The 20,687-nt window shown below is 44.0% G+C and overlaps 1 protein-coding gene across 4 annotated transcripts in view; it reads left to right on the top strand.

Moving 5' to 3' along the window:
* The first annotated feature begins 287 nt into the window (after positions 1–287).
* Positions 288–20,687, top strand: part of SRGAP1 (SLIT-ROBO Rho GTPase activating protein 1) — a 136,338-nt gene continuing 115,938 nt past the window's right edge. For all 4 annotated transcript variants that reach the window (XM_071552311.1, XM_071552309.1, XM_071552312.1 and 1 more), the window contains exon 1: positions 288–925. In XM_071552311.1, the coding sequence (XP_071408412.1) occupies positions 859–925 (67 nt within the window). In that variant the 5' untranslated portion in view covers positions 288–858. The remainder of the gene's footprint in view (positions 926–20,687) is intronic.

Raw genomic sequence — 20,687 nt, 5'->3', positions numbered from 1 at the left:
ACCGCACAGCGGCCTTACAGCCCCGTCCCGAGGGGACCCGGCAAACATATGCTCAATGCGGGCAGTGGGGCGGGGATCTCCCTCCTGCCGCCCCGCCGCAGCCCGAACCCCCGGTCCCGCCGGGCGCTGTGCCCGCGGTCCAGCCCCCCCTCGGCTGCTGCCAGCCGACGGGAGGCGCGGCAGGGCGGGCGGACAGGCCAGCGGGTAGCGGAGGCGGGCGGGCAGGCAGGAAGGGAGGAGACAGCGGCGGGAGGGCGGGGAGAAGTTTATTCCCGGAGACACCTCTCCAGGGCGCGGCGGGGGAGTCGCCCCGAGCCGGCGGCTGCTGGGTGCGCGGGGCTGGGACATGCGCCGCTGCTCTGTCGTCCGGGGTTAGTCACGGCGGGGCGCCGACCCGAACTCCCACCCAACCCAGGGCGGCGGCGGCAGTAACAACTAGTGCTTCTGGAGTGCAGACCGAGCACGGTCGCCTCTCACCCACCGACCTCTCCGTGCTTTCCCCTCTCCTGGGCGCAAGGAGAGCTAACAATGGTGGGGCGCAGCCGCCGCGCCCCCGCCCTCGCCTAGTGGCGGCGGTGCCCCGCGGCAGCTGCTCCGCGCCCCGCCCTGCGGCAGCTCCGGGCCGCGCTCCGCGTTCTGCCGGCGGCGGTGCCGGGAGGCGATGGTGCCCGCGCCGGGGCTAGTCTGATCGCCGCTCCCCGCCTCGCCGCTCCGGTGCCGGCGGCGCTCCCACGGGGCCAGCGCCCGCCGCCGCCCCGGCAGCCTCACACAACTTGAGAGCCTCTCCAGAAAAACAGGAGTAATTAGAGATAATAATATTTTAAAACAAGGGGAAGAAGCAGAAGAAACGAGTGGATAATGTCAACCCCGAGCAGATTCAAAAAGGACAAAGAGATTATAGCGGAGTATGAAAGTCAAGTGAAAGGTAAGAAAGGGGCGGCGGCGGGACAGCCCCGCGGGGTTGGCGGTCCTGCTGGCCGAGCCCCCTCCGCGGCCGCCGGCCGGTCCCAGCTGCCCGAACTTGGTGGCGGCGGGAAGCGGGGAGGGGGCGGCGGGAAGCGGGGAGGGGGCGGCGGCGCTGCCCCCGTGCTCCGAGCGGCGCCGGGGGGTGCGAGGGGCTGGTGGGGCCGGGCAGCGGACGAGCCGCTGCCTCCCGGCCCCAGCCGAGCACCTTCCCTTCCTCCACCACTTGGGTAACACGGGGTGGGGGAAGGGGGGGGGGGAAGGGGGGAGGACAATTAAAAGAAAAGGCATGGCAATTACTGAAGCGAGAGACAATAGTAAGCCATAGCCCTTTCTCGAGGCACATGGCTGGTGTCTCCCACCCTCCCTTCAGGCCTGTGGTTTCTGTGCTGAGAAGATGGCTAATAGAGAATTATCCTTGATTACTGAATGAGCCCATTCAGCCATCCCAGGAAGTATTTCAGCCTCGCATCTCCCGGCTGTATCGCATCCAACTATTGTGCCAAGGACAGCGCCGGTCGATCCTGGCTTCTGCCACCGGCGCTTCCAGACCCTCGAGTTTCCTCGCCTGGCGTTTTCCCTCTGCCGGTGCCTTGGGTGAAACAGACGGGAAGTAAGGACATAGACAGTGGGGTGTGGGTCTCTGGGTTCGTGTCCTTTTCTTCTGGGTGCTCTCGGGGAAAATATTGCACAATACACAAATTGCAGTAAATCCAAGGATGGATGCAAACCTGAAACGCAGTATTTAAAAAGCTACGCTACACTTGAACTCTCTTAATTAAAATGATGCGAGTGTGCTCTTCACATAGGGTGTTCCCTCCTTGATGGTGCCCACGGTCTGCGATGGGCAGAGGTAGGTGTGCCCTCATGCAGGTCCATGGGCTTGAGGAACAGCCTCCCTGCCCCATGCAGTCAGGGGCTGGGGACCTTCTAAATGAGGCATCTGAAACAGGATGGAAGGGACCACTCCTTAGCTATTCAGAGATTTACTGACTGTAATTACACAATATTTTTTCCTATTACTTGATTCTGCAACATCAAGTTTTCAAGACAATTCTTGGAGTTCTGTTGGGGTTTTTCCCTCATAAAAGGAAAGTAGTTTTTGAGGTTTTTTTTCTTTCTAAGCTTAACTTTTTATGAAAAATGCTTATCACTAATGAAAGACTTTTTGGGTCCAGGAAAGAATCTAGGCTTAAAATAAGAGACCTGCCAGACAGGTGGGCAGTGAGGAGTCTTCTCTGAGCTTGGTAGGTAGGCCATGCTTCAGGTGTGTCTGTCTGACATGGGCAGGACACCTCTCGCAAAGCTGGTGGATTCACTGCCATTGAGCCCTTGGAGGATTGATGCTTTTGCCTCTCTGTGGAGGTGGTGCAGATTTGTCTTGATCACTGAGCAGAAAAAATGTTCAAGATCTTAAGCTCATTGCAAAGTGTGCGGGCTGTTCTTTGCTTTCCCCCCTAACCTGATTGTTCCAGGCTCAGCTTTTATTTTCTGCAGCCAGTTACTACATAAATCATTCTTCTCTTTTGAATAATGAAGAAAAAATACCATGCCCTTCAGCTACATAGATCGTTTCAAAAGACACCAAAGATTAAGGTATAAAGTACCTTTGATAACTTCGCTCTCCTTTGATGTCATAGTCCGCCATCATAATTGCAGAGGGAGGTGGCATTTGTAAATGTAGCTTAGTAGAAACTTTAACTTGCTTTGCTCCTTTGTGGTGGTCTGGTGTGTGTTCAGTCTGGTCCCAACGTCTCACCTGAATTGTTGATTAGCAGTTGTTTGAAAAAGTACGCTGGGCTAGCAATTGTAACCAGAGATGATTTTTCTTTAACAAGCATTGCAACAATTGTACTTCAGGTGGCACAACCTGGAGACATTTCTGTTTGACACCAGCTCAGTGATAGTATAAAAAAGTAGTGATACAACTGTTGAAACTCTTTTTGATATTGAGGGGTTCAAGGGCTGAGGAGTCAGCCCTAAGTAGCCAACAAGGTAACTTTAAGGGAATGTAAATGCAGGCAAGTCAGATCCATGTGTACTGCTTGGAATTTCATCTATTAGGATAGGAGAAAGGGTGTGGCCAAACAGCTTTTGCTGCTGCTGATTTCTGGTGCTTACGGTGGCTAGCTGATTTCTCACTGCTGATGTGTTTAGTTGCCTGAAGGATGTGGACAACTGGGCAGCAAACTGGCCATTTGAGGTCCTCTGGACAGGCGTGCACAAAGGAGTGTAACACCAGATATATCCCTTACCTTGTAGTGAGAGTGCACTGAGCCCAGCTTGCTGAACATTGGCGTTAGTGATTCAGAAACCGTGACTCTGATGTGTGCATTTCTAAATCCTGTCCTAAGATGTCTGAATATTGATACTGGAGGAAGAGGGGCCTGTAACATGCAGGGCCTGTAGAGCATGTATAAGGTGCCATATTTGAAAATGAGGATTTAACATTGCCATTCTTCACATGGCTTTTTTCTGCTCTTAACTCCTCAAATCATCATGGCTAGTCTTCAGGAACCAAGATTTGGGAAGGGCTCTCCCCACGTGGGTGTGCCCTTCAAGCCTGCTCAGTGGATTTTTTAGGTGAGGCACAGAGTGCGTGGAAGTGGCCCCGCCCTTTGACTCCTCAGGTTCATCTGCCACGGCTCAGCGAGCTTGGACAGTGCCAGTGAAGTCCTCAGGACTAGAACTTACAGCCCCCGGTATTCCCAGGAGGTCTCCCATCCATGTACTAACTGGGCCTAACCCTGCTAGGCTTCGGAGATCTGGGATCAGGCGTCAGGATGGCATTTAACTGCCTTAACTCCTCTGGGTGTTGTAAACTGACATCTTCTCATTGGGTTTTTAGCAGTATCACTAGATTGGCCCTTGCTTTAGTGGAGATCATACAGGAACAGTAGAAAACGTGCAAATGTTACCTGTTTGTCAAGATGAAGTGGAGGAGATACTTCTGACCTGCTGGACAGAACTTTTAATTACATATTTTTTTGCCACATCCCTATTCTTAAGTCTAACTCCTGTCAAGAACTATCCCAGTTGTAGCAGTAAGGTAATTGTGTTCACGTCCTTGCCTATCTTATAGAAAGGAGAATATTTCTTAAGGATGTCCTAATACTGAACTTAGATCTATCTAACTGAATACCTATACCCATTGTTTAGGGGGAATATTATGATGGCATAGGTACCTTTGTACATACATTTGACATAAAGGTGCCTAGGAAGTAAAATAATTAATAAAATATCCCATATCATCCAGAGATATCAGTTCTATCTGTTTTTATCTGAAGGATGTGATAATTTTATTGGTCCTCTAAAGGCGTAGGGGATACAGGTACAGCTAGAAAGTGGACAAATACTTTTCAGATGAGCAGCAAACTGGTGGTATAGTTACAAGCTAAGTATTAACTTTCTGCTATATGGCCCTACTTAGATGAATACACAGCATTCCTTAACTCAAAGCTCAGTTGACTACAGTAGTCTATTATCTTACCTTTTGTATACTGAGGACCAGCTGCTCCTTCATACTGCTGATAATGTCAAGTAGTGTCTGTTGATAAGGTTATGAGCAGTTGTTGATAAGGTTACTGAGCAGTCCACAGCGGTGAAGAAATACTAGAATATCCTCTGATGCCTGTGTGAGCGTTTTGAGTACGGTAAAGGGTGTGCTAGTGAAATCTTGAATACCTGGCTCCCTTCAGAAATTTATCCCTCTGAGGAAGAAATCTGTTGTAGTAGTGGAGGATTGGGGATATACTGCTCCATAACTTTCTGATCGCTCAAGTGTTAAACTGGTATGTTTATCTTCTTAAGACTTGAAACTGGCCTTCCACGTAGTGGAGAAATGTTCCTTGAATAGGTAAACATTGTACTGACTAATTATCTGGGCTTGTCTGTTCAGTGAGATCCTCTGTATGGTTTGAACTGTTGAGAATCTTTGGAATTTAACAGTCTTTTGGCCTTCTTATGCAAATGCACCTCCAACTGAAATGGGCTGAGGGAAGAGCTACTTAGACGCTTCCTTTTTTCTTGTCTGTGTTTTTCAGTTGGAAATGACTGAGTGGAAATAAAAGCCCAAAAGCGGGTTGTGAAGGAAGATGCTTCCCTAAGATCATTATTTTTGTGGTCTTCTTCAGAACAAAATACTCCTGTTTTTCCACCAGAAACAACTTGATAGCAATCTGTATTACATTGCCTAATTAATTTTTATGGAAAATGAAAATTCCTAATTGCAAACAGAATTTCAACTTCACCTTAAAACAATAGTAGAAGCTTCTCTGAGAAAATGATGAGTTCTGAAGGACAAATTGGGTTGTCAAGTTAGTAAACTGATACCTATTTTGAAACAAATCTTTGTAATGAAACATTTGGTACCCTGGATGATGCCAGAATTCTTGAGGTTTATTTAAAAAAAATCTGATGAATAGATGCCAGTTTCCAAAGTTCAAGTTTATCATGTGGTTTAGCAAAAATTTTTCTAGTCCAAGAACTTGACCACACACAGAACTTTGTCTGATACAGAAAAGATATTGTTTTCTGTTTTTCAATTGGAGTTACATGTTGTGTACTGAAGGACAGTTCTTTGCCTTTTTCTGCCACCATTTTCTCCTTGCTCTCTTATCCTTCCTTTCTGAGTACAAACTTGCCTTCTCCAGGTGAAAGTTCATGAGTTTGTAGTTGACTATGTAGCTGAAAGGGGTATCTGCAAGATTAGATAGTTCAATCATAAACCAAACGGCAGGATTTTTTTCGGCTGGTTTTGGTGTTTGGGTTTTGTTTGTTTTTCTTTAACCAACACATTCAGTACTCTTACTCTTCTTACAGCTTTCTTGGAATGAAAACTAAGGAACTTGGTTTAGTACAATACTGTGCACCAAATTATTTGGAGCATGAGGGAGCCCTACAAAAAGCCTGTTTCCCAAAGGTCATACTTGAAGAACTTCAGAGATTTTGGTTTCTTAATCTTCCTATATAATTAAAGAAAAAAAAGCATTGTTTTGTGTATTTTTGAAGATACAGCCAAGAGTCATGGAAGTACACTTTCTTTATCCTCATTTGACCACGCTGCAGCTGTTGTGTCCCTGCACTAAGTGAAGCTACATGTATTATTTTACTTGAATTTAAAGATTAATAAAGTCTTCATTGCTATAGCACACGTGAAAAGGTAAGCAGTGAATGGATTGTCTGACCAGTGTTTCTTTCTGGCTGTATGGCAACCACAGTGCATACTTAATGTGTATGTTTCGTGTATATTGCACATTTTTGTTAGTCTCAAAGTTTTAATTTGCCTCTGACTCTGAAGCAGTTTGGAAACTTTTTATGATCACTTCTCTGGGGCTTTTTTTTCCCTTTCCAAATGTACTTTCTGTGCAGTTTTGCTGTTGCAGAGCAATCCTCTAAATCATGCCAAGGTTCATTGAATTTCCTGTCATTATCTTTTATTGGTCACTTTTTTATGAACTGAAGTTCTAGTCGCTAATAAAATTAAACTTACAGCTTTGAAATGGTGCAGTAAGGCCTGATGGGATCCGAGTTTCTTCCCATTCTCTGCCTCAGACTTCACTTGGGTTAAGTTTTGCCTTTTGTGAAAACTGGTCTCCTTGTCAGTCAGAGGTGATGGATGGTAGTGCTGGAAAAAAGTGGGTCAGTGCTGTTGAGACTGGATAAGAAATCCCCTGCTGACCATTACACAGCCTGTTAGAAATCACTGAGCAAGACTTGACAGTGCAGCTCGTTTAATCTCTGTTTTGGACGGGGATGAACGTGAGGGAGAGCACAAATGGAGCCAGGCAGGTGTCAGTGGAAGATCCTGTGGTGCTTGTTCTTCCCTTTACCCTTTTTTTTCAAGCCTTTGCTACATCTACCTGTCATGCTATCCCGCGTCTAACATTTCTAGTCTCCCTAGTGGAAATCGCTGCTACCTTAGCTTATATTAATCCCTATTAGAGTCTAATCTACTCTTACTGCTCGGCTTTCAGAGAGTAAAATAGGCTTTGGAATGTGGAGGTTGGTTTTTGTGTGTGAGCGATTAGGCTAAATGTGTACCAGGGCTTCCTGTGCCCTGGGTGCTGCCCCCTCTGCTTCCTGCAGGTTTGAGTCTCATGGCAGCATTTCCTCTGTGACTGGCTCCTCCCACCTGGCCACGTACTGTCCCGACCCTTTCCAGGGATCTGCCCTGTGCTTTCTGCTCTGAGCTGTCTGGGCTGATGCAAACAAGTGCTCACCATCTCTGAGGCAAGTCTGGCTGACCTTGCTTTGTGCTGGTCAGTCTGGGAGCTGTGAGTCACGAGTGGCCTGTTGTGCCTGAAATTAGTTTGTCTTTTGCGTCCCCACTTTTTGTTCCTCAGGCACCATGCCACACACACGGAGGTTCAAGAGACTGGAGGGGTCTGTGTGTCTGTACATACGTACACATGTGGAAGAAGAGCAGCAGCTGAAAACTGGGGTCAGTGTTTGAATGGCAATGACTGGCATCACTGCTTGTGCACCACTAACAGAGATGAGGCTGGTGGGCTGTGCAGTGCCACATACATGGGATGAAGCACGGAGGGCCATAGCTGAGAGCGTGGGACCATCTCTTGGGTAAAGGCAGAGCTGTCTGCACAGGAAGATGCTGCGTGTCTTTTACATTACCAAGGCTATATCTGGCTCCAAAACCAAAGGAGTTGGTTATCGCTGTTTTTCCTTTGTTTCCAAGACTTAAACAACTGCAGGCTGTTGTGGCAGTCTGTGTGGTGGCTTGGTCCTGTGGGAGTGCTCTAAGACAAACAATTCACTTTGATCTGTTGTAATGGAGCCATAATCCTGAGGCTCCACTTCCTCTGAAATCTACTGTTTTCTGCAGCTTGTGGAGTTATCTTTTAGTAGACATTGAAGTGTGTCACAAGCCAGTTACAGCCACCTGGTAGGCTAAAGGTAGTGTATTACATTTTGCCTGTGCTCTACCTGCTAATCTATCTTGTCCAGGCAAAGCACTCCTATTCTCAAGCCATTTTCTGTTAAGGATTAAGGAAAACCTCTTCAGGAACTCCTCCCCTCCCCTCTGTTCATGTCACTATTTCTCAGGCATGTATCTTGTATGAATTTCAAGATGCAGTATTCAGTCTTGCATCATACAACTTACTGGACCTGGATTTTTCCTGGAGCTGACTGATAAATCTTTAGATTGAGATGCAGTCTCATTATGTAAAATGAAGAGTGTTTTGACAATAACCCCAAGCAAATCTAATGTTCTGTTTCTAAAAACCAGCTTGTATATTGGCATGGCCATGACTTCATATTACTCTCTGCTAGTCAGCGAATGCAAACGTTATCATGAACAGTTTGTCTTCTCTAGAAGGATTGAATGCTAGTTTCAGTTCATTGTTGGCACAATAAAATAATCCTGGCTTTAGGTGCATGTTAATGAGGCAGGTATTGCAGGTGTAGGAAGGGAAAAACCGTTAAATGCTGTCAGAAAATGTTGTGGACAAAGTGTGTTTTATGATCAGAGTCTGTAATAATCATATCTGTGAAATGAGTTAAAGATGACCTGTGTCTTTTACTTCAGACTCTATCCAGTGCAGGACAGTGCAGTTGATCTGATTCTAATGAAGTCCCTCCTAAGGTGTGTGGGTTCTTTATCTGCAGTTACCATGAACATAGCTGGGGGGTTGATTTTAATTAGTGGTGAGAAGGGGGGGAAAAACCCTTTTCTCTGTTTTTCTAGAGAGGATTTCAGTAGAACTTGCTTAGAAATGTTATCGTGGATTCATCAGTTAGAATACTCCTGTTAACTTTATCTATTATTGACCAATAGAAAACCTGTTTGAGTTTCTCTTGCAACCTCCTTCTTCCCATTACAGATGTGGAACTGCCAACAAGCAGGCAGTCAGAAGCAGATGCAGCTGGCTTACAGGATGATGACTTCCAGGAAGTAATGATTGTAACCCTTTACATAATTAGCTGTTGTGGGAAACGTAACTGACAACTCCAGATTCATGTAAACTATCCAGACTCCTTAACTTACTCACTGCTTACTCACCTGAATTATGCTGCATGTAGGTTCTACTAGCAGTTTGTTGGTGCTGTCTTGTGTGGAGGCTTCACAATGCTGCTTGTTTCTTTCAGGGTGAAAGGAGTGGAGTGCAGCACACCTTTGGCTTTTGTCTGTGTTTAAATAAGGAGACATGCTGATCCCCTTTCACTTTCCAGTGTATATTCTTTCATATGGTAAAAGAAACCAGTCTCTGCTCTTCTAGGCAGTTCCAGAGTATCTGCTTTCTGAAAATCAGAGGAATTTGCTCATGTTTACAAACTACAGAGTACAGCAGAAGTCTAATAGGATTCAGTGATAGCTCTTGTATGGCTCTGTTCTTTCAACAACCTGTCTTCTTTCAAGCCTTTGCTGTTCTCTGCTTTTGCCCTCTGATTCTTTTTTTAAGAGAGGAGAGGATAAACAATCTAAAGTGTGAGGTCAGAGGCAAGATAAAGTAAGTGTTCATTCAGTACCAAAATCAGCATGCATCTGAACTGAAACTTTCTAACTCAGCAATTAAGTTACTGTTTTACACAATTATAGAGAAATTGAAGTTATTACCAGTCACCTAATAGAAATTTTTATGTTATAGAACAAGATTATGTGCTAGTCTACTTGTTCTACTAAAAAAATACCCCACACTTAAGCTTTCATCATACTCTTCAATACAGGCCTCTGTACCAAAACAGGCTGTGACTGAGTTGCTAGGCATAGTTACTCTTACTCATTTGACAGTATTTATGAAGGCGTTCAAAAGGTATACTAAAGAGAAAAAAGTTCTTACATTTATTATAGGATACTTAACACACCAAGGTTGTTGCAAGTGTTTAGACGGCACAACAACCTCTACCTCTTGCAAATCACTAATTTGATGATGAGTAGAAGTAACAGTGTATAAACTCTTGTTCATAGGTGCGTTGTGTATATGGCAAATTGCTGTCTGCATTCTTGGCATTAATAATACTAGTTCTATGAGGAACCAGCTGTGTAACAGAATGCTGGCTTTTAAAGTGTGTGTTATGTTGCAAATGGATGACTGGGATGTGTAGGAACTTGATTTAAGAACTTGATGACTATGCTGTTTTTGCTGCCCAACACACTCTTTGAGGTTAAGACCAATGTAATAGGATTGTGTGCATTATGTACCTTTTTTAAAGGCTGCCTTCATGTATTTGTGCTTTCCTAATTTCCAAGTAACAGTGCATAAAATTAGTGAGATTCTTAATGTCATGACAGAAAATAGAACCTAAGTGTTAATCTCCTCAGATACCTTTGCATTGAAGTCACAACCACGTGCAGAGTGGGGGAAGGTTACCTTGTGCAGAAGAGTTGAGGGAGCCCAGTGAAGGTTCTAGGTCCCGGCATACTACTAGGGGCTTCTCTCCTCCCAGGGTGGCATGGAGGAGCCTGGTGGCTGTGAGTGCTACTGTGCATGCCCCTGGCATCGCTTCTTCCCTGGCGGCCTGCAACGAGCAGTCTATGGGCATCTGCAGCTGAGCTCATCGGATTATCGTCGACTGTATTGTAATCCTTTAATTGCCAGCCACTTCTGTTGACATGATATTGTAGTTGTGGGTCAAATCCCCTGCTTCTTAAGCAGTATTCCCACTGCTATCTTTAACTTTACCTGTGGGATGCTGAAATACACTACACCTCGTGAACCGGATCATGTGACCTTGATGAGAGAAAAAGCAGCCAGAAACATGCTGTTTCTTGTAGCTAATTGGAATCTAGACTGATAGCTATCAACAAACTTGTTTAAGCTAGAATGTATAAATTGGGAATATGGAATAAAATGGACAATGTTACTTGTCCAAGTTTTTTTGGATCTGAGAGGTTATGGGGTGTGATAGTTGGGGGGTTTACTGTTTTTCTTCCAGCCTTCCTGTGAGACTTTTTCCTGCTTCACGTGTCTTCTGCTAAGGTTTTAATGCATTATCATCATAATCATTGTGAATAAAGTCACTTGAGGAAGGTATGATATCTGGCCTTTTGCAGATGTCTCTGGTACTTTAGGTAAAGAAAAATATGAAAATGGTAATGGAAAAACTGTGGAGAAAAAAAAATAGTCTGTATTTGAGCAGGACTCGTGCTGCTTCTACCTGCTAACATAGCAGAACAAGGGAAGGTAAATAGTGAATATGTGTGGCTTTGGCTGACTGTACGAACATACAGCAAATTGGAGTGCATTTTCCTTATGAAACTGCTTATATGTCTAAAAATACCTGGTGAAATATATGTATATTGCACTGGGCTGCAATGAGGCATGCAGTACTGAGAGGCTGGTGGAAGAGCAAAGATAACTCTTAACTACCAATGACCAAGTAGCTAATGTGAATAAAATTTGCTTTGCAGCTTTTGCCTGTCTTTCAGAACACAGAATGTTTTGAGTTGGAGGGGACCTTAAATAATCATCTAGTTCCAATCCCAGCCATGAGCAGTGACATCTTCCACTACACAAGGTTGCTTAAAGCCCTATCCAACATGGCCTGGAACACTTCCAAGGATGGGGCATTCACAACTTTTCTGGGCAACCTGTTCCTGTGCTTCAGCATCCTCAGAGTGAAGAATTTCTTCCTTATGTCTACTCTAAACCTATTCTCTTTCAGTTTGGAGCCATTACCCCTTCTCCTGTGATGGCATACTTTTGTAAAAATTCCCTCTCAAGCTCTCCAGTAGTCTGTCTTCAGGTACTGGAAGTCTTCTCTGAGGTCTCCCTGGAGCTTTCTCCAGGCTGAACAGCCCCAACTCTCAGCCTGTCTTCATAGGAGAGGTGCTCCAACCCTGTGATCATCTTTGTGGCTGTGCTTTGGACTTGCTCTAGCAGGTCCACATGCCCACATTCTTCTTATGTTGGGGGCCCCAGAGCTGTGATGCAGCATTCCTGGTGGAGTCTCACCAGAGTGGAGTAGAGGGGCAGAATCCCCTCCCTCGACCTTCTGACCACACTGCTTTTGATACAGACCAGAATGTGGTTGGCTTTTGTGCTGCAAACATGCGTTGCTGGGCCATGTTGAGCTTCTTGTTAAGCAATACCACCAAGTACTTCTCAGGGTTGCCCTCAATATGTTCTCTGCCCAGCCTGTATTTGTGCTTGGAATTATCCTGACCCACATACAGGACCTTATATTTAGCCGTGTTGAACTTCATGAGTTTTGCACAGGCCCATCTCTTCAAGCCTGTCCAGGCCCCTCGGGATGCCATCCATTCCAGCCTGTGGTTACACAGCTTGGTGTCATTTGCAATCTCACTGAGGGCGCACTCAATCCTACTGTCTATGTCGCAAACAAGATGTAAGAAAGCTGTGGTCCCAATACTGACCCCTGAGGAATACCACTTGTCACTGGTTTCCATTTGGATGTCAAGCTGTTGACCACAACTCTTTGAGTGAGACCATCCAGCCAATTACTTATCCACCAAGTAGTCCATCTGTCAAATCCATATGTCTCTAGTTTGTCACGTAAGACAGTGTCAAATGCTTTGCACATGTCAAGGTAGGTGACATCAATTGCTCTACCCTTTTCCACTAGTGCTGTGTAACCCCATCAGAGAAGACCACCAAATTTCTCAGGCACAGTTGACCCTTATTAAAGTTGTGTTGGCTGTCACCAATCACAGTATTTTCTGTGCTTTAGCATAGATTCTTGGAGGATCTACTCTATGGTTTTGCCATGCACCAAGGTGAGACTCACATCTCTGGGATGTGAGCTTATTGAACTCTGTCAGGCTTGGTGCTGTGACCACTTCCTTGAGGAGCCTGTTCCAGAACCCAGCTACCCTCTGGGTGAAGAAACATTTTCTAATATCCAGCCTAAACCTCCCCTGACACAACTTCAGGCTGTTCCCTTGGGTCCTGTCCCTGGTCACCACAAAGAAGACATAAGTGCCTGCCCCTCCTCTTTCCCTCACAAGGAAATTGCAGACTGCAGTGAGGTCTCCCCTCAGTCTCCTTTTCTCCAGGCTGAACAGACCAAGGGACCTCAGCTGCTGTCATACGGCTTCCCCTCAAGGCCCTTCACCATCCTTGTGGCCCTCCTTTGGACACTCTCTAAGAGCTTAATGTCTTTCTTACATTGTGGTGCCCAAAACTGCACACCATATCCAAGGTGAGGGTGCCTCAGTGCAGAGCAGAGCGGGACAATCCCCTCCCTGGACCAGCTGGCGATGCTTTGCCTGATGCCCCCCAGGCCATGGCTGGTCCTTCTGGCTGCCAGGGCACTGCTGACTGATATTCAACTTGCCATGGACCAGGACCCCCAGACACCTTTCCATGGCACTGCTTTCCAGGATCTGATTCCCCAGTCTTAATGTACATCCAGAATTGCCCCATCCCAGGTGCAGAATCCGGCACTTCCCCTTGATGAACTTCATATGGTTGGTGATTGTCCACTGCTCTGGTTTGTCCAGGTCTCTCTGCAAGGCCTCCCTGCCTTGGAGAGAGTCAACATCTCCCAGTTTTGTGTCATCTGCAAACTTGCTCAGTATCCTTTCCAGTCCTGCATCCAAGTAATTTATGAAGATGTTGAAGAGCACAAGGCCCAGGATGAAGGCCTGTGGAACCCCACCAGTGACAGGTCACCAGTCTGATGTTTTCCCATTCACTGTTACCCTCTGTGCTTACCCTGTGAGCCAATTGCTCACCCACCACATGATGCAGCTGGACATTTTGCAAGAAGGATCTTGCAAGAGACAGTACTGAAAGCTTTACTGAAATCCAAAAAGGTTACATCAGCTGGCTTCCCTTGATCAGCTAGGTAGGTTACCTTGGCATAAAAGGAAATCAGATTAGATAAGCGGACTTTGCTCTAATGAAACTGTACTGGCTGTGACCAACAACTGTGGTGTCTTTCAGGTGTTTTTCAATACCTCCCAGAAAATCTCTATAACCTTACCAGGTACTGAAACTGAAGTGATACTGACGTGTGTGGTTTCCAGGGTCCTTCTTCTTGCCCTTCCTGAAACTTGGGGCAGCATTTGCCAGCTTCCAGTCAGCTGGGACCTCTCCAGATTCCCAAGACCACTCAAAAATCATCAAGAGAGGTTTTGCAATAACATCAGCTAGTTCTTTGAGGATTCTGTGATGAACCCTATCAGGCCCCGTAGATTTGTAGGGATTTGCACAGTTTGAGGTTGACTAGGAGCTGATCATTCTCACAGTCATGGTCCTCCAGCTCAGGCCAACGAGACCCCCTTAGTTTGTCATCTATGTTGAAGACAGAGGCAAAGAAAATGTTAAGCACCTCTGCCTTGTCTCTGTCCCTGTTTGTGAGGTGACCATCTCAGGCTACAGCAGGTCAGTGATATTTCTGTATTGCCTATTGCCATTAATATATTTGAAAAAATTCTTTTTTTGTCCCTGACATTTCTGGCCAGCTTCAACTCCAGCTGAGCTTTGGCCACATAGATTTTCTCCCTACAGTGGCAAGCAGCATCTCTGAATTCTTCCCATGTTCTTAACCTTTCTTCCACTGGGCATACACCTTCTTTTTTTGCCTTCTTTCCAAGAGAAGATCCCTGCTCAGCCACGGCCAGCTTTCTGCCACGCCTGCGTGACTTCTGACTCTTGGGAATTGCCTGCTCCTGTGCCCATAGGAGGGATGTTTGTAAAGTGACCAGCACTGATGGACCCCAGCACCTAGAAAAAACATTTTTCTTGACCAAAAAATACCCTATTTTTCATATCAAAAAGGCAAAAGCAATAAAAATAAGAGCCAAAGTGTAATCCCCCCAGTATGTATACCACGCTGACTAGCAAAGTAGTTGGTTACAGGTGAGAGGAGATGGGTTGTTGTACAGTTGGCTCAAGGAGATTGCAAGCACAAGATTTGCTAGTGGCCTGCCAGACAGTTCAGTATAGCTCTGTGTTGTTCCCTTGTGGTTCCAAATTGGACTGTACACCAGAGAGGTCTCTGCTTATGTTTAGGAGGACAGACTTTCAGGCTGCAATAGCACTTTTCAGTCTTCTATGAGGCCTCAAAGAGCCTAGGGTGGAAAATACCCCATGGGATTAAATGCATAAAAGAACTCTAGCTACTGTTTTTGCCATACAGATGCCACATTCATTTCCCCTTTGGCTGCTGCCTCACTTCGGAGGTGTCTGTGGATATGTGTATGCGACTGCATATACTGGCCTACATGTTTATTCTGCAGTATAATTTGAAACACAACAGCTCTAACATCGTTCCCTTATTTGTAGACCAGAAACTGCCTTGCCTTCAACTGGCAGAGACAAAAGTGCCAGCCTCATCCATGCTGATGTCATCTGAGTTGCCACCAGAGCAGACCTAAAAATGTTAGCTTCTTCTGCTGAACTATGTGACAATTTGTATGAAATTGTGACATCAGGAGTGAATCTGATAAGTGCATCCTTCCTAGTGATCGGGGTATTTGCATGAGGAGTTTGGTTTCACATCTTGTACACCTTTATCTTACTCAAAATTGAGTCTTGAATACAGCTCACTAACCTTGCAAATGATTGGTCTGAGAACTAAGGAACTGAGAATTCTGGTACATGGTTCCCTGATTTCTTGATTGTTGAAGCTCTCCTGCTTTTCCCTAGACTTAATGAATATTTAATTATTTACAGAGTGATTATGAATCCATTGCCTGGTAGTTAAAGCAGTCACCTGAGAGACAGAGGTCTTGCTATGTATTCCAGCCAGAGTATGTTCCTGGTCTACTTTTTTTAAAGAAATGGAGAAGGAGGACTGTAGAATTGAAATATTTGTGTGACCATTCAAAATTAAGAATACTGTATTAATCTGGAGGGGATGTATTCAGAGGATACCTTATTTATTCATCGCATGGGGTATACAGTATACAGAAAAACCCTAACTGTTTCCTTAATGATTTTTATTCTCAGCGCCCTATGAGCATTCATGGCCGTGTTTGGCAGATTGTCTCTAGTTTTGCAGATGATCTATGAACAAAATGTTTGCTCAGAGTTGTTTGAAAGGTTCACAAATGAATGTCTGTTTGCTTGAACCTTTGCTTCAATGGCTCTTCCTGCAACACTCCCTCCGTACAGCATAGTCAGTCCTCTATCCCATGGCAATTCTGGTCCCCAGGTGCCTGAGCTGCAGATTCAGAAATAGCTTATTCTGCAAATATTCCTGACTCATTTCATATCTGTAAAGCACAGCGTTTGTTTGGGGTCTTTTTGAGGGCAGAAAAATTGCCACAACTGATGTTTAAGGAGGAAGCAAGGGCAGTGGGTCTGCAAATATATTACTGAGGCAAGTCTGCAGTTGTTAGTCAAATAACAGTGAATGTTTTGGGAGTTAGTAACTAGAGGTGAATGTTTACAATGCATTAATACAATTGTAAGGAGGAAAAACGAAGAACATTTTACCAGTCATGGCAGTTGATCAGGTTAGTTCCTTCGCTGAACTGTTTTGTAGGGCAGCAGACAGTGCTTCAAGAAGCCAAGGTAGTTGTTATTGATTTAGGGCTTTACTTGAGTGCATTAACGTGCCTGTTCTTTACTTGTACTGCTGCAGCTGTATGTGGTAAAGTCAGGTTGTTTGAACAGCTGTATGCAAAGCACTATAGCTGAGAATCAGGCTAGAAGATGGAAATGATGGAAATGTCCAAATTCTTTTCAACTTAATTTAAAAGGGGATTTAAGACAGGTGTGCTTCTGAACTTGTGCACTGGCATGTTTTCCCAGGCAATTTGTTCTTAGTTCTGTTCTACACCACACTCAGTTATCCAATGATTTATCTGACTGTTCATTTGATGATTTTTTTAAAAAATTGTAATCAACTGTTAGATTAAATGAATAGCTGACTCATCCTGAATCAGAAGCAGTTCCTACTGGGTAAGAGTATGCTTATAAGCTTCAGAAATACCATAAATAAGGAGATAGCATACATGTGAAGATTTAATAGAAATTTCAGTTCTCCAAGTATGTATTTATATGTAAACTGTTGGTTTTTCAGTTGTAATATCTGGCTTGCAGAGCACGTGCTGTTTACATTATATGGCTTTGGTTTTGCTTAGCATTGCTTATGTTAGGATATTTGGAAGTTAATTTAAATATTTTTTTTATTATGTCCTGCAAGTACTTTTCTTCTTAGTTTGTAAGATACCAGTAGTATGTGATATCATGGGATTAGTTATGATCACTGAAACCTCCACCTTGCCTGTAGGTCTGTTTGCAAGATACTCTGAAGAAGAGCTTTTTAGGTTACAACTTGAATTATTTTATTGTGCAATGGAAATTCAGACCTGTTACTAGGATCATATGAGCCATATTCCTATTACAGTGTGTTTATAACCTTGGAATTACCCCTCTGAATCTTATCTCAAGAGTCTGTGATTTAGGGAAATACATACCTCTTCTGTAGTTCTTGAACAAACAGACCTGACTTAGTGAAAAAAACATTTTTGGTCTCTTCTGAGTCAGGCTCTGCTCAAAGAGACATCATAATTTCAGGTGACTGAATGGACTGACAAGAGTTTGCTTAAGCTGGCTGAGGGTAGCTGTACTTCCATCAAAAAACTAATACCAAGTTCCTTGTAATTTGATGCAGACTTCACAACATTAACAAGTGTTGATGAAACTAGTGTTTTTCTTTGTGAATTTTATTTTTCCCGGGATGGCTAATATTTTTGCCAGCATCTGGTATTTAGGTGGTTTCCCAAGTGCTGAGGTGGGCCTTGCTGAAGGAGGGCCCCATATGGCTGAGGTGGAGCCGGAGCCAGTAAGTTCTGAGGAAGCTTCGCAGTTGTATATAGACATGTAACCAATGTTCTCTAATGAGCCTGGGCTACAGAAAAAGCTTAAGACACACTGCAGTAAAATTTCAGTCAATTAAAGCATTAGGTTTGGAATGCATTCAGTGCTCTGAATAGTCACTCACTAACACAGGACTGGAGGGATGAATGAAGCGGTACTGCTTTTACAAGCAGAATAGTAGCTGCTGTGTGTCCTGTTATGCACAGGCTTGTTTACTTCACACACATGAATTCATTGACCTCACCAGAGCTTTTAACCTTCCTAGGGCTACTAATCTCCATCATGTCTGCAGGATTGGGCTTATTTTTGGCATGGGAATATGTAAAAACAAATGAATCAAACTATGAGTCATCAGTTTTTACAGTAGAACATTTAGACCTAGTCCCACGGTCAATGTGCCTGCCTGATACTTTCCTGAGAGCTTATAGGATCTGACCCATGCTTTGGGAATCCTGACTTCTTAAGTGTAGGAGAGACTATTCTGAAACAAAGGAAATGCAATGCAGAATATGCTGGAGCAAAGCAAGAACTGTCACTTGACTCAGATGAAACTCACAAGATAAAATGAGTGTGGGTTGTGGACAGGATTATGCAGACATTATGGAATGTTTCAGTAGTACTCAATATGCCTTGTGAAAACTGTAGTGGTGATGTTTTCAGTTTAGTGACTGTTACTTCCTTTTTTGCATATAACTTAACTAAAGCATTCTCCAATAAAATAAACTCACTTTTAAAATTTATTGGAGGAACTGAATTATGAGGTAATGGAGAGATGTGAATGTCACTTTCATGTCTGGGCTATAAAATGCAAAAGCACAAATGTAGTAACCACAAGACCCTTTTGGATGTTTTAATCTTTTAAACCTTTGAATGTTGGTGTGCTTGAAAGGGCTTCTAAATCCATTGGTTAGTCTGCTCTGTCTCGTATTGTGTTCAAAATCGTAGCAGATAAAGGAGGAGTGATCCGAAAGCTTAATGCAGTCAGAGCGTCACGACCTGTTATGTAAAGCAACATTTGGCAGGGCCTTCCCAGCTGCTGTAAATGAATGTTAACAGCATTTTATCATCTGCTTTCACTGCCTTTATTACATAATCTGAATATTTATGACCCTATTAATATGTTTAGCTGTGAAATGGCAATATTGATGGAATGTAGGTTCCATAGATTATTGAACAATAAGAATGATTTTTGCCTCCTGAATAAAAGTTGTGTTAATATTAAAAAGCTTTGAATTTGTATTTCAAGCAAGTTTGCTGATCTGCTTTACAGGTGTATTATTTATTCCCTAAGTTGTTTATTTCCCTGAACATTGTCATAGGAAAAGTGTTTTGGTGACAGGATCATGTTGCTGAACATCTGTGTCTCTGTGTGTGTAAAATACATAGCACTAACCAAAAAGAGACAATGTTTTTTACTTGTAATGCAAGGCCTTGAATCCATAGTGATGATATGCTTTAGCCTTGACCAAACATAGCCAACCTAGAGCACGTTCAGGCTATCGGAGTCACCTCTATCCAGACACTTGCTCCAGGTAGGATTCTGGGGCAAGCTGTGGGCGAAGTTCTTATTCCAGTGATTTTTGTGTTTTTGTTTTGGGGGCTTGTTTTGTTGTTTTGTTTTTTTTTGTAACAAAACTATTATTCTCTCTGCCGCAGTCCCTCACAAACCTGCATGTCTTCCTTCTGTTGTGACTACCTATGCTGTTGTCTTGTGATCTGAATTGCATATCTGGGATATGTGTGCACCACATGATATGGTTGGGGACTGGTTGCAGATGCTGTCCCACTACTGAATGCACACTTACCTGTATCATGATCTAACTTGAAATTATGCATAGGAAGGTAATATGCTTCGTCAGGAGATGAATGAGGAGCTGTAAGCCTTGGAGCCTCTTAGATTATATTATGTCCCCAAACAGAGCTGCACACCACCATTTCAGTAGTCATCTGCAAACGTCTAATAAAAAGATGTGCTGAGTGGGTTGATACTGTTGTGTTCAGTGGCTCTCACCAATGGAATTTATGAATAATGTTGATACTGTTGTTCTTTATCATCCTGCAGGCTAAACAGCTCCCTTAGCTGCAGGCTCATGTTTGCAGGTTGCCTACGAAAAGCAAAGCTGGGAAAGTAAGTTTTGCCTTTCTTTTGAGTGGGATGAACTTATTGGTCACTTTTGTCTCTGAGTGAAAAATCTATAGTCTGAAAGCTGCTGTCCAAAATGTCTTGGTTCTGATTGCCAGGGCTAGAGTTTGAGATATGCAGCTGTTTGTGGAGGTCCCTTTTGCTTCCAGACGGCTCATGGGTGGTAGTGCAAATCCTGTGGTATGTTCTGACACTGGCCTGTGTCTAATTCTGAGTAACTCAGCCTTGTAATGGTCTATACTTCCACCCTCTCCACAGTTCAAACCTCGCAAGCTTGTACAGGAGGCAGCAGCACATGACTGTAAGTGTACAAAATCTTAGAACTACAAAGATCAGTAGGTATGGAGTGTTAGTGAGGAAGAAAGTTTAGATTAACGTATTTTTAGTAGTATTTTGTCCCCAAGCAAGGTTGTTACAGTTACTGCAGAACTCCAAATGTACTGGCTCTCTTCCCTTGTGGGGATTAGCGATTTAAATATGTATTGTTCTTCTGTGCAATAGCATTGAGCAGTCAAGTAAGGTACATAATAGAACAAGGAAAACTTTAATTAGGACAGGAGTTTAAATTGCATTCTTTTTTCCTTTGTGTAAGAGAAACTTGTATTAAATCAGATAAATGAAACAATGGATGGGATAAAGGAGGTTAGGAAGAAGCACGTCTGTTTACAAAGTTAAATGCTGAGTTTCCAAAAATCCCAGTAGTTTTTACTCGGGAAGCTCTTAAAATAAGATTTGCCTTCTCCCCATCTTGGAGCATCTGAGTTAAGATATTTTAAGATGTTTTTCAACTCACTCAGTGGTTTGGCTTGGGGTTTTCTTATTCACTT

Source organism: Pithys albifrons, chromosome 3 (assembly GCF_047495875.1).
Source record: "Pithys albifrons albifrons isolate INPA30051 chromosome 3, PitAlb_v1, whole genome shotgun sequence".
In the NCBI taxonomy this organism is placed as follows: domain Eukaryota; kingdom Metazoa; phylum Chordata; class Aves; order Passeriformes; family Thamnophilidae; genus Pithys; species Pithys albifrons.
The sequence above is the reverse complement of the archived record's forward strand: the minus strand, read 5'-3'. Positions and strand labels throughout refer to the sequence as shown.